General features: G+C 44.7%; 1 protein-coding gene across 2 annotated transcripts in view; it reads right to left on the reverse strand.

The window, feature by feature from the left end:
* Positions 1-8,105: 8,105 nt before the first annotated feature.
* TBX4 (T-box transcription factor 4) overlaps positions 8,106-15,730 on the reverse strand; it is a 43,653-nt gene continuing 36,028 nt past the window's right edge. The window contains exons 6-9 of one of the 2 annotated variants that reach the window (XM_069077954.1): positions 12,714-12,802; positions 12,140-12,375; positions 8,770-8,772; positions 8,106-8,722 (exon numbers count right to left, since the gene is read on the reverse strand). In XM_069077954.1, coding sequence (XP_068934055.1) covers positions 8,106-8,722; positions 8,770-8,772; positions 12,140-12,375; positions 12,714-12,802 — 945 coding nt within the window. The remainder of the gene's footprint in view (positions 8,723-8,769; positions 8,773-12,139; positions 12,376-12,713; positions 12,803-15,730) is intronic. The other variant, XM_069077955.1, reaches the window with a different exon arrangement.

The raw sequence follows: 15,730 nt of genomic DNA on the forward strand, positions 1-15,730 counted from the left end.
TAAAAGAATGTTAATAGTTGGAATTCAATGGTCATTTGGTTCTTTTTTTCTGTAAAATTGTCTGTTTCTAATTTAATTTTATTACTTCCAAGGATCTATGATTTTGTAGGTATTCACTGTCAGGTACTTCTTCCACCAATGTGGACTACAACCCTTCCACACCTTAGTAGATAGTCTCCATGATGAACAATAGCCAAAAAAATTCATTGGTGATGAATCTCTTAGAACTTAACTAGGTTCTTCCTGCAACAATAAAAATATGGCATTTTAATAAAGTAAATTTTATTTTTATCTTTCATTTTAAAAATCAGTTTTCCAGTTATACCTTCCCCTGCTCTGCTATGACCAAATAAATCCTGCCTTATAATAAAGCAAAAAGAAAGACACATTCAGAACCTATCCAAGTTGATAGGATCTGCCAGTCTGTCTTCCCCTGACAAAGCTTTCAAGAAATCAGTGTTACCTGGGGCGGCTAGATGGCACAGTGAATAGGGCACCAGCCCTGGAATCAGGAGGACCTGAGTTCAAATTCGGTTTCAGACACTTAACACAAAAACTAGCCGTGTGACCTTGGGCAAGTCACTTAACTCCAATTGCCCTCCAAAAAAGAAAAAGAAACCAGTGTTACCTCTATGTTTCAATGAGGTATCAGAAAAAGAAGCTTAATAGAAGTTGACATTTCTATTTGTTTAAAATAGATTGTCAGCAGTCCCAATGACTAATTTGGTTTCTTCATCTTTGAATGAGGAAATGGACATGAAGCTAATCTAGTAGGTTAGAGGCACCCACAACTTGGCCCCTCTCTTCTAGACTGAGGCCCATAGCAGGTCCTTGTTCAAGTACTTCCAGTGTCTCTTACCAGTGTTGCCAATTATAATTGTGTCACAGTGTTACCGGGATATTCCCAATCAAGGCATTGATTGGTCCCTCAAATAAACAGATAGAAAGCTGTGAAAAAAGAAGGAAAGCATAGCTCTTCTCCATTCCACTATCCTCACTGCCTGCTCTACCCTAATCATCTCCATGGGCTTCTGACTTCAGGGCCGGTGCTCTATTCACTGCACCCCCTAGCTGCCCCAAATGTTTTTCCCCGCCAGTCTTCTAAAAAGGATAAAGCACTGGGCCTGAAGCCAGGAGGACCTGAGTTCAAATCCAGCCTCAGACATTTGATACCAGCTGTATGATCTTGGGCAAGTCATTTAACCCTGTTTGCCTCAGTTTCCTCATCTGTAAAGTGAACCAGAGAAGGAAATGACAAACCATTCCAGTGTCTTTGCCAAGTAAATCCCAAGAGGCAGGTAGGTGGATAGAACACCAGCCCTAGAGTCAGGAGGGCTTGAGTTCAAATCTGGCCTTGAACACTTACTAGTTTTGTGACCCTGAGGAAGTCACTTAACACTTTCCGGGTGGCTAGGTGGCACAATGAATAGAGTGCCGGCCCTGGAGTCGAAAGGACCTGAGTTCAAATCCGGCCTCAGATGCTTAACACAAAAATTAGCTGTGTGACCTTGGGCAAGTCACTTAACCCCAATTGCCCTCCAAAAAAGCAAAAAAAACAATTATGTTTTCAAGATTATCAAAATTGCTGGTGGGTGCCTGTGATTCTTACCATAAGATCAATCGATGAAAACATGCATCATTGCACAGGGAGTCTTTGAGGAAGAAGGTTTAGAGTGAGCGCCAGCTCTGGTACTTGCTGCCCCTGTGACTCCAAAGTTGTGGGCTTCAGTTTCCTCATGGAGAAAAAATGGGAATAACATCACAAGGGAAATAACAATACCACAAAAGATTATTATAAAGAAAGCATTTTAGAATAGTTGGCATATGAGCCATGATTATGGCTACACAGAAACCTGTGGCCCTTCACAGTCTTTCCCCCAGTGCTTAAATGTGGCCCAGGGTAAAAATCCTAGCCAGCAGTGGGGGACCTACAGCCTTGAGGCCATGGGTTCTCCAACCTTACCCCCCCCACCCCCCATCCCCCATCCCCAGCCTATATATGTATCCCCAGGATCTCATTTGTGCCTGTTCATGTCCATATTGTCACCTTCTTTAGACTATGAGCTCCCTGAGGGCAGGGACAATCTCACTTTCACCTTTTTACTCCCAGCCTCATACGTTGTTATTCAATCATTCAGTTCCTTCTGACTCTTCGTGACCCTGTGGGCCATAGCTCACCAACACTGGTCATGAAGTTTTCCTGGCAAAGATTCTAGAGAAGTTTGCCATTTTCTTTTCCAGTAGATAAAGGCAAACAGAGCTTAAGTGACTTGCCCAGGGTCACACAGCTAGTAGGTATCTGAGGCTGGGTTTGAACTGAGGTCTTCCTGACACCAGGCTCAGCACTCTATCCACTGAGCCACCAAATGCCTTCTACCTGAAATACAGCAAGAGTTTAATAAATGCCTTGACTGATTGACTGTCTTAGCACAATGAGAGCTTAATAAATGCTTGTTGGTTGAACTACTGATGGCCCTGCTCCTGGCCTGGTGTTCACCTATTTTGCCTAATCTTGCTTCATTTGTCCTCTCCTCCCAGTCCCTTCCTATGCTTTAAATGTTCACAAATGGTATAGTTGGATAGCTTGAGTTTTATTTAAGAAATGTTTTGCCACCCTTAAAAAAAAATCAGGGCACTGGGGGCTGCCTGACCTTGTTTGACATTAGAGAAGGAGCCTAGACCAGGGAGATATGCAGAGCAAAGCAGGCCAGTGGTAATGAGCTGGTCCTCAGTTTGGGCTATAAGATGGAAACCTGGCCCTTCAGTGTGAGACTTCCCAGAAATCCCCCTGGAGATTTTTTTGCCCCTACCCTGTCTACTTTCTTTCATAATGATAAATGGCTGAAAAGGAAAACTATCTAATCTCCAAACTGGTGGTGATTTTCTCTCTGTCTCTCTGTCTGTGTCTCTGAAGAAGAGACCTTAGCCACATAAGCCAGGGGCAGCCCTCTGTTCACCCTGGGCCCCATGAGGAGGGCACCACTGCCTGTTTCTGATCTGTGACAGGTCTCTCTCCCAGAGGCCTTTAGGAGAGCTACCTAATCAGCTGAGACAGCCGCTACACTCCCTTTGGTCCCCTGTGGAAATAGAATTGATTGGCCAGCCCCATTCCCATTTTGTCCTTAATAGCTGTCACCTTGGCTTCCAGTCTCCTGTAGCTGTTCCCCACTGACTGGTTCACATTAGCTATGATTGCTAGTGTGAGTTCATCACCTTTGCAGGATGTCTTCTGATTGATTCCTTATGCCTTTGGAGACCTGTAATATATTTTCATTTTTTTTTTCAGGGATGGGGGTGGAAAATAAAATAATCATGCCTGATGGCTTGCCAGGTTTGACTCAGGGGGAGGCTCCCCATGTTTGACTGATTACTAGGGGCCCCTGGTTGGGGTGCTGGCCTCTGCTGACATAGCTGCTAATGAATTTGTAAATGTTAAAAACACACGTATACCCCCAAACCTCCCTCGCCTATGATGGAGCTCCTGTGGGTTCCCTGAGCTAAGACAATAAATAGAAACTGAGTCCTATACCACCAGCCTGTATTGGTCATCTAAACCCTACCCCACTCCCACCCTCCAGATTGGGAGCAGGGGTTTGGCTTTTGCTAACTTTCAAGTGAAATCCTTCAAGCTAGAAACTGCTTCAATTAGATAGCTGGGGGAATGTTAACATGCCCTCCGGCCTTTTAAGTGGGTTTTAATTTTATGTTGTAAGATAAGACAGCGAAAGGCTGGGCCTGCTGCTCCTCTTGTGGGCTCCATTAGAAGAGAGGAACAGGGCCTCTTGACCCACCCTGAGGCCCAGCCTAGGCTGGGGGTGAATTGTTTTTTTTTTTCTTTTAACAATTTGTCAGTCTGACCAAGCTTCCCTTCTTCCTTCTTTTTCCCCCTGGAGGCTCCTTCTGATGTTCAAGGTGCCTTACTGACCAGTCCCCAGAGATGTGGGCTCAGCCCTGGCCAAGCTGCCCCCATGGGCAGGAAGGAAAACCGCACTATGAGTCTCCTGCTGCTTGCCTGTCCATGGACCTATGGGATTAGACTTTAATCCGGGTTCTTTTCCCCCTAACCCTCTTCAAACTGGGCGCATAAGAAACAGACAGTTGCATGTGGCAGGTTTCTGGCCCAGTGATGGATGGGCTCATTTGCTGCTTTGAATAGTGCCCTTTGTTCCAGGATTCCCCATGAGCCCCCTTTTTATTAGAACTTTGGCTTCAGAGGAGAGGGAAGCTTGGTAAATCCCTCTGGAGAACTGTGTAGCTCTTTGGGAAGCCTGGTCATGTGAGAAACCAGAAATCTGGACTAGACTGGGCTAACTTGCTTGAAGAAAAGGCCCCAGGACTTTGGGGAAACAGTTGATTTGCCCTCAGATAGGTCCAGTGAGCTTTCTTTGCTGGTCTACTGAGAGTTTCTAAGCTTCCCATTCCATGTGGAAATGCTAAGAACAGTTCAAAATAAAACATATTCCTATCCCCCACATCCCAAAGTAGAGATACAGGATCATAGATCCAGAACTGGAAGAGACCCCCAGGATCATCAAGTTCAACTCCTCATTTTACAAGTAAGGAAACTGAAGCTGAGGAAAATGGTTAAGGGATTTGCCCCCCAATTACAGATGTATTCATTGGCTTAGTCTTGATTTGAATGTAGCCCTTCTCCGGGTTCAGAGGCTTTTTTCCTCACTGTCATACTGCCTCTACAACCACCCAGAGAGAAAATATGTGCCCTCTTCTCCCACAGGGTTGTCCTGGGTTATGTAAGAGTTCTTCCCTCTTTCCCTGCTTCCTCCCATTTCTACTTCCCTTCCTTGGATTTCTGTATAATCCTGAGCATCCTGACAAAGGAGAAGTCTTGGCCTAGTTAGGTAGATAAGCAGAGAGTATTTGGTGTAAGGGTTCTATTTTTTCACACCAAAAATTGAGCCAAAGAATCTGACAAAATTTCATGAAACTTCATTTGCTTTTCTTAGAATTGGAACTATCCCCCAAATTTTACAGTCACCAAAGTTCTGGGGGAAGATGGGTGGAAGGAATGGAGACCCAGATCTAAAAACCCGTTTTAAGTCAAGTTGCTGGGCTCCTGGGAGAGGCCACTCACCCTTGGCTCCTTGCAGGGTGAATCCATTGAAGAATGGTCCCATTGTGAAGAAAGAGGAAAAACAATGAGATGAAGACATCAAGACATCGGAAAAAATGTCCTTTCCCATCCCTGGGTCACTCCCCTCATCACTGGGCAGTGCCCAGAATGGTTGGAACTTGTGGCCTAGACTCTGAGTTCCTGTCTCCTTTTTCCTCTCTTCATTTTGTGTCCTATCTCTAGGGATCTGGCAGGGCCTAGCGGGCAAGTGGGCAGGGCCTTTGCTAGGCTATGACTTATTCTCTTTAGGGTGAGATCACACATCTCTCCCTGCTTATGGCAGGGCCCCAAACCCTCTCTCCTGTGCTGTCTGTCCACCAAACAGCTGTGCTAGTTTTGCCAAGATTTCCCAGAGAATACCAGATCTGCTCCCTGTTCCCCTGCAAATTACCAGGCTGCCTATAGCCTGCTGAAGGATAGCCATTCAGGTAAGGACACTGCTCACCTCCTATTCTCTCCTTAGGAATGTCAGTGGGCAGGTCCTGGAAGTCAGACCCATAACCTAAGGGTAACCTGATGAATGAATGAATGAATGAATGAATGAATGAAAAATATTAAGCCCCTATTACTCACCAAGCACTATGTTAAGTACTGGGGATTCAAATAGCAAAAGAAGGAGAATTCAGTTGCAGGGTGGATGGAAAGATACCTAGGGAGCCATCTTCTTTTTTTTTTTTTTTGAGGGGGAAGGCAGGGCAATTGGGGTTAAGTGACTTGCCCAAGGTTACATGCTAGAAAGTGAGGCCAGATTTGACCTCAGGTCCTCCTGACTTCAGGGCCGATGCTCTATTCACTTTGCCACCTAGCTGCCCTGGGAACCAGCTTTAAGCTAATGGCAGGGTTTGGTAGTCCTTAGGGCTCATTGGGATGTCTGTCCCACAGAAGCCCACAACTATTGGGAAGGGGGTACAGATTTCAGGGTCACAGTGGAAAGGGAATTCTAAGTTCCTTTTTATTGACTCTGAATCTCTTCCTTTCTTCCTAATCCCTTGTTCTGACCCCAGAGGCTTCCTGGTATAAATGCCAGATACTTTTTAGTCCAATAGCTTCTTACAGAAGAAGGAACTTCATCCTCCCCAGCGCTGCAAAGGCCACAGCCACCACTCCTATTTCCTTCCTCCTCACCCTCATTTGTTACAGTCCTCCAGGTCTCCTGGTGCTGTTAACTTCGGGTCACCCTGACATATGAAAGGCAGCCCCTCAAGGGCAGAGGTGCCCTATAAGAGACTCTCCTGCTTTACTAGTCAGCCCCCTCCCACTCCTACCCTCCTGCTTAGAGTCTGTGAAGACAAGATTTAGGAGAGAAGGGGAGCTGTGAACTGAAGAAGCCCCTTCCAGGAGCCTAACTTCTGTCCTGTCTGAAGGCCCCGGCCTGTTTCAGCTCCAAGTCCATCACTGACCTCCCCATCTGGAGCCCAACAGGATGGATCTCAGGGTGAGTTTTTGTTTGCTTGGAAATGACATTTGATGTATCATTGGAGGTGTCGACAGCCTGGGTAAATAGATAGAGGTTCAAGTGTGCCTCTGAGCAATCATAGCATGGGAAAGGGGGTAGGGTCAAAGGGCAGCAGAAACCATATGTGAGCCAAGAGAGGGAAAGTCATTATTGAAATGCACCCAGACAGTTTGTAGTTGAAAAAAATGGCTTTATGTTCTGATACATAAAATAAAACGTCCATGCTATGTAATAAAACACTTAATGTTCCCACCACCTGTATCTAACGTGGCTTCTAATAAAGATTTATCTGTAGTATATATAGGTTTTATCTAACCAGTTCTTAGTTTTTACATCAAAATGTGTAATTAAAAAATCTTAAATAGATGTCTTTCCAAAAATCCTCGCAACATTCATTTTTTTTTAATTATTTTGATTGTAAAAGCAAAGCTGCAATGGACATGTGGCCTGCTTTGGTGATATATATTTATATAATATATAAATAGCTATTCAGCATGCAAAGAGTGTAGTGATTTCCCAAAATGGATTACAGAGTCCACACCAGCCACACATTTAGTCTGGTGATGTCCGATATTGGTGAATTGGTTGAAAACATCCATAACACTGGCCTGGGCTTAGCTTGGTTCAAGAATCTTTCTCATGCCTCTAGTTGAGCTCATGGGCTGGATTCTCTAGAAGAGGTGAATGTTTTCTCAACTCCCATTTTCATTTCTGTCGAGCTTCTTCCCTCCAAGGTGGGGATTCTCCAGGAGGCAGAACTCTCTCCAAGCGATGCCTGACTTTGGCTCCCCAGTAGCCGCCTGCTGGCACATCTGGGTGAAGTTTATATTTCTAGAGTGCTAATTCTGGAAATGAAGATAGAGTCTGAGAGATGAGGTTCTCCCACGAGCATGGGGAGAGAGGGCCAGGGATGCAATGCCAAAAACTGAACAGTGATAGGAAATACTCTTAGTCACATTTTCCCTACTGGCTTACCTCTAAATTGAAAAAACTAGGCGAAAAAATATGTTAAGGTACTTGTCATCTCCCTGACCGTGTTTGACTCCCCTGTGGGTTTTTCTTCTCTGGATCTCCAAGGGGTTCATAAGGAGCCAAAAGCCAAAGTTGTGGATGGCCCTTTCCCCAAACTAGACTGGAGGAAGATTCCAGACTGTGCCTACAATTTCCCCAAACCATGGTGATCCACCCCTGCAATATCATGCCTATTTCCCTTGGGATGAGGTCTCACTACTCAGCCCCAGGATCATGCTGTGGAAACCTCCTGAAGACACCCTAGCTTGACCAACCCTCCCACCCCAACTCCCACCCTGCCAGATCTGGATGGACTAAAGGTACTTCTTGGTCATTGTTCTTTCTTCATGACATGGCATTAGTTGTGGTCAGAAAAGTAGGTGTTCGCCAAGCACCCTTCCCCCCTTGGAAATCCACAACTATAGTGCAGGCTACTCCCCCCGGATTAACACTGGATTAACATGGTCCTGGATCAGTAACACTGTCTCTTGTGATGAGACCTCAGAATCACCCATCAGTCCAGTTTTCCACAGTCCCCATTCCTGAATGATACTGTAAGGAAGACTCCCGGGACAAGGAGAAGCTTTGGGAGTACAGGAATTCGTTGGCAGCGTTCAGGTGTGGGGATGGGGGCTTCCTCTCGCAGACTGGGGGAAGCCCACGCTCTCTTGGAAATGAGGTGGACGGCCCTCGCTCTCGGACCTGAGCCTGCGAGAGCTGGTTATAGATGCTGAAGTGGGTGTTCCCTGGAGGCTGGGAGCTCTGCGTGGACACGGAGGGGAGCCGGGGCATCATAGTGGTGGCAGTAAAATGAGCAGGGAAGGGCTGGTAGGGCACAGTCTCCATGGTCTGAACACTGTAGCCGGTGTACGGCGCCACCGATGTCCACATGTTACAGCTCAGCGGGGGAGGGGGCAGGTCATCCACCGCCGACACTCCGGCGATCTCAGCCCCAGAACTTGAGTACATGCAGGCTTCCCGCGGAGTCACCTCGCTGCAGTAGGAAGGACTCAGCATCTGCTGGTCGTAAGGGGGTGGTGAGCGGAAATAGTGATCTTCTCCCACAGAGGATGAGGCTTCCAGATACGAGCGTTTGCAGGGAAGGTCCAAGTGTCTGGTGCTGTCTGCAGGAAGATAAACAAAACTTTAAGCAAGGACCAGCCCCCCAGACCAGCTGTGGTCCCCTGGGAACCTCATGTCCAAGATGCTAGAACCGCTGGTCATTTTGTACCTACTTTTAGCTGCTGTTTCTATGGCGCTGGTAGGAAGCAGGGTGGACAGTCAGAGGGACAATTTGTGCTCAGATTTCATAGACGGCTAGAGCTGGGAAGTGGGTGGAGCCAAGAAGGGAAAGGGGTGGTGCTTAATGATCATCTAACTATGGACTAGAAAGCTTGTGACTTGTCCAAAGTCACACAGAGCTAGCCGGTGGCAAAACTAGTACTGCAACCCAGATCTAACTCCAAATCCAGTCCTCTCCCAATTGTGTGGTACTTTCAGGGTACTTTCCCCTAATTTGGGGAAGGATATTGAAAAATAACTCATGCCCATATAACAAATATATACAACCCTAAGAAGGAGAAAGAGGACCTGCATGGTTTCCTCCCTTCTCCATTTTCCAGGTGATAATCACTTAACTGGGAGATGATTGAGTGGGGACTCGAACTCAAAGCTTCTGATACATCCATTGTGGTAATGGGGGCTCGTGGACAGGATAATTAAAAACAGGGCTGCCCCTACCCCAGGAGCTGGGCTGTGAGTGAACAACTTGGCTCTATCTATGCTACATGTGATGGTAAACACAGTCCATGCCGGATTCCCTGGGTCCTCCCTCAAGCATGTGGGCTCACGCTTCCCCATCCAAGCTGACCACTCCACTCCCAAGACCCTAGACAAGACTTTTCCTCCATCCAAACAGCCTGGGTCAGGGTGCTTATGTAACGGCCCCTCTTGACAAATTCAAGAATCCCTTTTCAGATGGTTTATCATACCTTCTTCCCGTCCCTATTAATAGACTTCTCTCTGTATTAACCAGAGTATCTTGCTTCAGGCTAAGGCTTCAGGCCCCAGTGAGCTATAGGAATGTAAGGGGGAGGAGGGAAAGGCTACTTTAAAATGCCCTTGCTTTCCCTGCTCCCCACCATGAAGGGTAGAGATCTAGAACTAGAAGGAACTTCAGAAATCATCTGGTCATAGATTGATAGATTTAACTGGAAGGAACCCTAGAGGTCTTCAAATCCAACCCATTCATTTCATACAAATCTCAGAGAGGTTAAGATATGCTCAGGGTAGGGCAGATAGGACACTGACTGACCCTGGAGTCAGGAGGTCCTAAATTCAAATTCGACCTTAGACACATACTAGCTTCGTCACCCTGGGCAAGTCACTTAACTCTGGTTGCCTCAAAAAAAAAAAACTTGCTCAGGGTTACTCAATAAGTACCCAAGTCAGGATTTGAACTCAGATCTACTTGATTCCAAGTCCAGCATTCCATCTCCTACACTGTTCTGGCTGCTCATTTTATAGTCCAACCCCTTCATTTTACAGAACTAAAGCCCAGTTCACACAGGCAAGGATAGCTGGAGATGGCATCATAGGACTCAACCTGTGTCCTCTGACTCCCAAGTGTACCACACTCCCTGTACAACTACAGTTCTGAGCCTACACAAGCAATGCGCAGTGGTCATTTTCCAGGTGTTTCTTGCTGTATCTCTCATTCATCTGTCCTTGGTCTCCTCAGATTTATTAATACACACACACACTCCTTGGTATTACAGAAAGCTGTTTGACACCATAAGTGATGACCAGCATGTGAGTGGTGCTGAAGGCTCATGGAGAGGGTCCTCAAAGGCAGCTGTCCCTATCTTCGCCTGAGAGTTCTGTCATGAGAGCACAGTCTACATGTCTGTCCTGCTTTTCCCTTGAGACACCATAGCATTTTCACAGAGAGTGCCTCATCGGTCTTGTGAGATTACTAGAAAGAGGCACCATCCTTCTAGAAAAGGACTTTTGTCTCTCCCATTCCAAGATATACATCCTAGGTCCTTCTAAACACTGAGACATCCCTTACAGGTCCATTCATGAGGAAATTGGCTAACGGCCACAAACCTGGATCATCCAAAGTAATGGGGGTAGGATTATCACTGGAAGAATGAGATCATGGATCTCAGGCAGGGACTTCAGAGGTCAATCAATCTAACCCCCTCACTTTGTAGATAAAGGAACTGAGGCCTAAGAAGGGACTGGCTCAAAGTCACAAAGCTATTAAGTGTCAGAATCAGAATTTGAATCCAGGTCCTCTGACATAAGAGCTGGTGCTCTTTCATTGTACCATGCAGGGACATGCTAGATAGATCAGTGGGCCAGGAGTTGGAAAGATTTGAATTCAAATCCAACCTTAAATACTTAGCAGACTGACCCCAGGCAAGAGGCCTAACTTCTCTCAGGTTTAATGAGGATACTAATAGAACCCACTTCACAGAGCTATAAAATAAGTAAATGAGATCACAGATGTAAAGTGCTTTGCAAACCTAAAAGTGATCTACTTTGTTGTTGTTTAGTCATGTCTGACTCTTCATGACCCCATTTGGGGTTTTCTTGGCAAAGATATTGGAATGGTTTGCCATTTCCTTTTCCAGCTCATTTTACAAATGAGGAAACTGAGGCAAACAGGATTAAGTGACTTGTCCAGTGTCACACAGCTAGTGGTTTGTCATTTCTTTCTCCAGTTCATTTGACAGATGAGGGTTAAGTGACTTGGCCAACTCTTGATGATTATTAATCAGCCTCTGACTGAGATTTTCCAAGGACCTCATTCTAATCAAATGTTTTAGTCTGCTCCCATATCAAACCTTTGCCAAGAGCCTCTAGCATAGGGTAAAATTGACTTAAGTCTTGAAGACAAGCCTCGAGAGCAACCAAGGAGGCAGTGACAGACATCTGGAGAGGTTCAAGAGGAAAAATGAAAAGAGAAACAGCAGCTGAGAATAAGGAGACCCAGCTGGGGCCAGGGGCCCTTCAGATAGGTTCCTCTCTCCACCTCCTTCCAACCCATTCTCAAGTGATAAAGAGTTAGTAATACCTGGGTAGAGAAAGCTCTAGCTGATATAAGCTTTCTTAACTTGGGGGGAGGGGAGTCTGTAAACTTGTTTGTTTTAAAAAATTACTTTGATAACTTTTGATAATGTAATTTCAATATAATTGGTTTCCTTTGTAATTTTTCTCTTGTGTATTTAAAAACATGATTCTGAGGAGGGGCCCATGGCCTTCAACAGTTGTCCAGAGGGGTCCATGACACAAAAAAGGGTAAAAACCCCTGATCTAATCAGTCAATAAGCATATATTAATCACCTCCTATATGCCAGCCACTAAGGATATAAAGAATGAAATAATCACTACCCACGAGGAGCTTACATCCTCTATCCATATGCTCTTTCCTCCTCCTTTCCCTTTCTCTTTCTTTCTTCCCTTTTTCTTTCTTTCTCTTCCTTCCTTCCTTCCAACCCTCCCAGGATTTTCAGTTCTGAGAGGTGGTCACTTACCTCGTCTCTTCAGGCAATGATAGAACAGCCCTGAGTCTCTCTGCCCTGGGAAGGTGTTAAGGGGTAGGTCTTGCCCTTCAGCAGCAGCAAATTGCATATGTGCCCCATTCTCATACTGATAGTGCTGGAGCGCCTGATGGGCGCCGTGCAGGGGGCTTACATCGGGCTTAGCAGAAAGCTGAGTAGAGACAAGTCTCTGTCTCATGATGCTTTTGGAAATCACCGGATATTCTTTGCTAGGGATGGAAGGGAGAAGGGAGAAAAAGATAAATAAAAACTCACTCCCACTTGCAGAGGGTGTCCTTTTTCCCCAAAAAAATGTTCATATTGTTTCATTTCATCCTCACAACTCTGAGACAGGTCAGGTATTATTTTACAGTCAAGGAAACTGGGGTTTATAGAGGTTAAGTAATGTGCCCTGGGTCATGCAACTCATAAGTGGCCAAGCTGAAACTCTGGATTCCTGGGCCCTTCCCTGAAAAATTATCCTCCACCCCAGTCACCCATGAGGGACATGTAGAAGCTTGAGTGTTGGCTATGGACTACTGAAGATAGGGCCTCCTTTCTCTCACACCTCTGTAAGCGAGCCACACGAAGGTCACTGTCATCACTGCCCCGGAATCCTTTGGCAAATGGGTTATTCTCAATTTTCAGTTGAGTGATCTGTCCAAGAAGGAAACAGAAGAGTCACTGACATAGTTCCTTCCTAGAATATGCCCTTAGGGTCAGAGTCAAGTCACTTGCCTCCTGTCCTTTTTAAAAAGTTAACTCTTATCTGAACTTTTAAAAATTAAATTATTTATTTTTAGTTTTCAACATTCACTTCCATAAATTTTAAATTTTCTCTCCTTCTCTCCCCCCTCCCTCCCCAAGACAGCATACAATCTGACATGGACTCTACACATACATTCCTACTAAACACATTTTCACATGAGTCATGTTGCATAAAAGAATTATAACATGGGAAAAACCATGAGAAAGAAAAAAAAAAACAAAATAAAACAAAACAAAAAAGAAAATAGTCTGTTTTTCTCTACATTCTGACTCCATAGTTTGTTCTTTGGATGTGGCTGGCATTTTCCATCATGTGTCTTTTGGAATTGTTGTAGGTCCTTGCATTGCTGAGAAGGGCCAAGTCTATCAAAATCAGTCCTCATACACTATGACTGTTATTGTGTATAATGTTCTCCTGGATCTGCTACCCTCGCTCAGCATCCATTCATATAAATCTTTCCAGGTTTCTCTGAATTCCTCCTGTTCATCATTTCTTATAACACAATAGTATTCCATTACATTCATATACCACAATTTGTTTACTACATTCCCCAATTGATGGGCATCCCCTTGATTTGAAACTGTGGTCTCTATTATAGACAGTTTGCTTTTCTTGTTACATGTTTAGTAAATCTAATCTTTTTGTCACTAAATTTTCTTATTTTGGAAAATACAGTTCTTTTCATGTTATGTTCTGTTAACTTTAACAAGTTTATTATCCAAATTTAAAATGAATTAATATTTTTTAAATTATCAGTTTTAATTTTATTTATCAACATTTTAAATGAATTAATATTTTTAAATTATCAGTTTTAATTTCTAATAAATATAAATATATCTAACACAGGTAACCAAAAACACTGTGAAGTCCTTAATCATTTTAAAGAGTGTAATGGGGGGGGTCTCTAGACAAAAAAGTTTGAGCACCACTGCTCTATTATATCCTCATCAAGGATGTGTGGAAAAGAATGATGGAGGATGAGAAAGCTTAACCAGGTTCTCCCATAAGTGAAATCATACATCATTCTATCAAAGTATTATTTTTGCTTGTGAAGTAGTTAAGATCCTTTTGATGACTCTCACAAATCTACTATTCTCTAAATCTGACCCAAAATGTAATTTGCTAATAAGAGAGTGGGGGGGAGGGGGCTGGGGTTGATGAACTTGTAAGATTTTAGTCACTTCTTTATACAAATCACTCCCTCTGTGGTTAACCTTGTGTCTTGAAATAATACAATTTTTTATTCCTTTTGTCCAAAGGGATGAATGCTGGAGTGATGCACCCTGCCCAGTCAAGCTGTTCTGCTTGTCAGTGCTTCTCTCTGGACTTCTATTCTCTTCTCTTGTCTCATCTCATAGCCGCCTCATAAAATGTCCTGTACTTGAATGAATATGGATTCTAGGGCAGGAGCTGCATAGGAGAACATCCTTTTCTTTGGCCCAGCCTTGAGAAACCCTAGCTAACTTTCCCTGACTTCAATATCCCATAACTCCATCTTTCTCCATTTGGCCACCTTTTGTGGGGAATGCTCAGGAAATATTCAGCAATGGCCTGACTTTTCCATTTGCTGCTATTTCCAGTGTCAATCTAGTACCCTCTCTCCCACAAACAACTTGGACCTACATTACCATTTTGATGGAGGAATGGGGCACAACTCTGGAAAAGAGCCAGGAACTCCCTGATGGAGTGCTTGAATGAAAGTAGAAATTCATCCTATCTGTTCTTATAAAGAAGTAATGGTAGCCATGGTGAGGACAAGAGAAACCAAAGGTATAGGAAAAAGATGGAGAGAGAGAAGAACAAGCAAAGATTCTACCCTGGATAAGATCAGTGTACCCTTTTTTATGTCATGGGGAAAGAGAATGCTAGATCAGAGTTGTTGTTCAGTCATTTTTTAGTCATGTCCAACTCTTCCTGACCCCATTTGGGGTTTTCTTGGATACTGGATAATAGAGTTATGAGAACAATGAGCTTTCAACATTTTATAGAGATCATTTAATAGATGAGGAAACCGAGGCAAACAGGGTTAAGTGACTTGACCAGAGTCACACAGCAAGTAAGTGGCTAAGGTCATATTTGAATTCAGATCTTCCTGACTCCAGGCCTGGTGCTCTATCCACTGCCAAACCTAGCTGCCCTCATTGGATCAAAGTGCTCAGCTTCAATCAACAAATTCAACACTTCAGGAGGTCTGGGATGGAGAAGACCTCTCTGGTTCCAAAGGAGAGTCCCAAATGAACAAGTCTCAAGAGTTTCAATCTAGTGAGATTGCTCAGTGATTGGCCATTTCAAAATAACCAGAGAGAAGTCATGCCATCCTCCTTTCTCCTTGCCACAACCCAATTACAGCTTCTCCCAAATCCCTAAATCATCCAAGCCCCTCTTTTATAGAGTATTCTGCTGCCCCAAGCCTATCTGGCCCCAGCTCCACTGTCATATGGGAGCTATTCCAAGCCCCACAGTTCAAACCAAAAGGAACTAGTTTAGTTCTACAGACATATCAGGAACTCCAAAGGGGCCAGGACACCAAAGTTGGCATCTTCCCCCACTCCCCACCCCATGGCATCTAGAATAAGAATAGGAGATATGGGGAAGGTGGGAAAAAATTAGAAGAGGGGTGGACAAAGAGTGAGATCGGCTTGCCTATTGTGACTAACTGAAAAGGGTGGAGCTGCCAGCCCCTGCGGGCAAGGTTCTCCCTCTTCAATCATCTTTAAAGTGGGTAGATGCCCCAGTTCCTCCCCCCCCCCCCCCCCCCCCCCCCCCCCCCCCACCTCCTCCCCAGTGAGTTGGAGCCAGAGCTAGGCCAGAATCGC

This window comes from Petaurus breviceps, unplaced genomic scaffold (genome assembly GCF_028583685.1).
Source record: "Petaurus breviceps papuanus isolate PSGF00001 unplaced genomic scaffold, PetGlider_PUasm1.0 91023, whole genome shotgun sequence".
In the NCBI taxonomy this organism is placed as follows: Eukaryota; Metazoa; Chordata; class Mammalia; order Diprotodontia; family Petauridae; genus Petaurus; species Petaurus breviceps.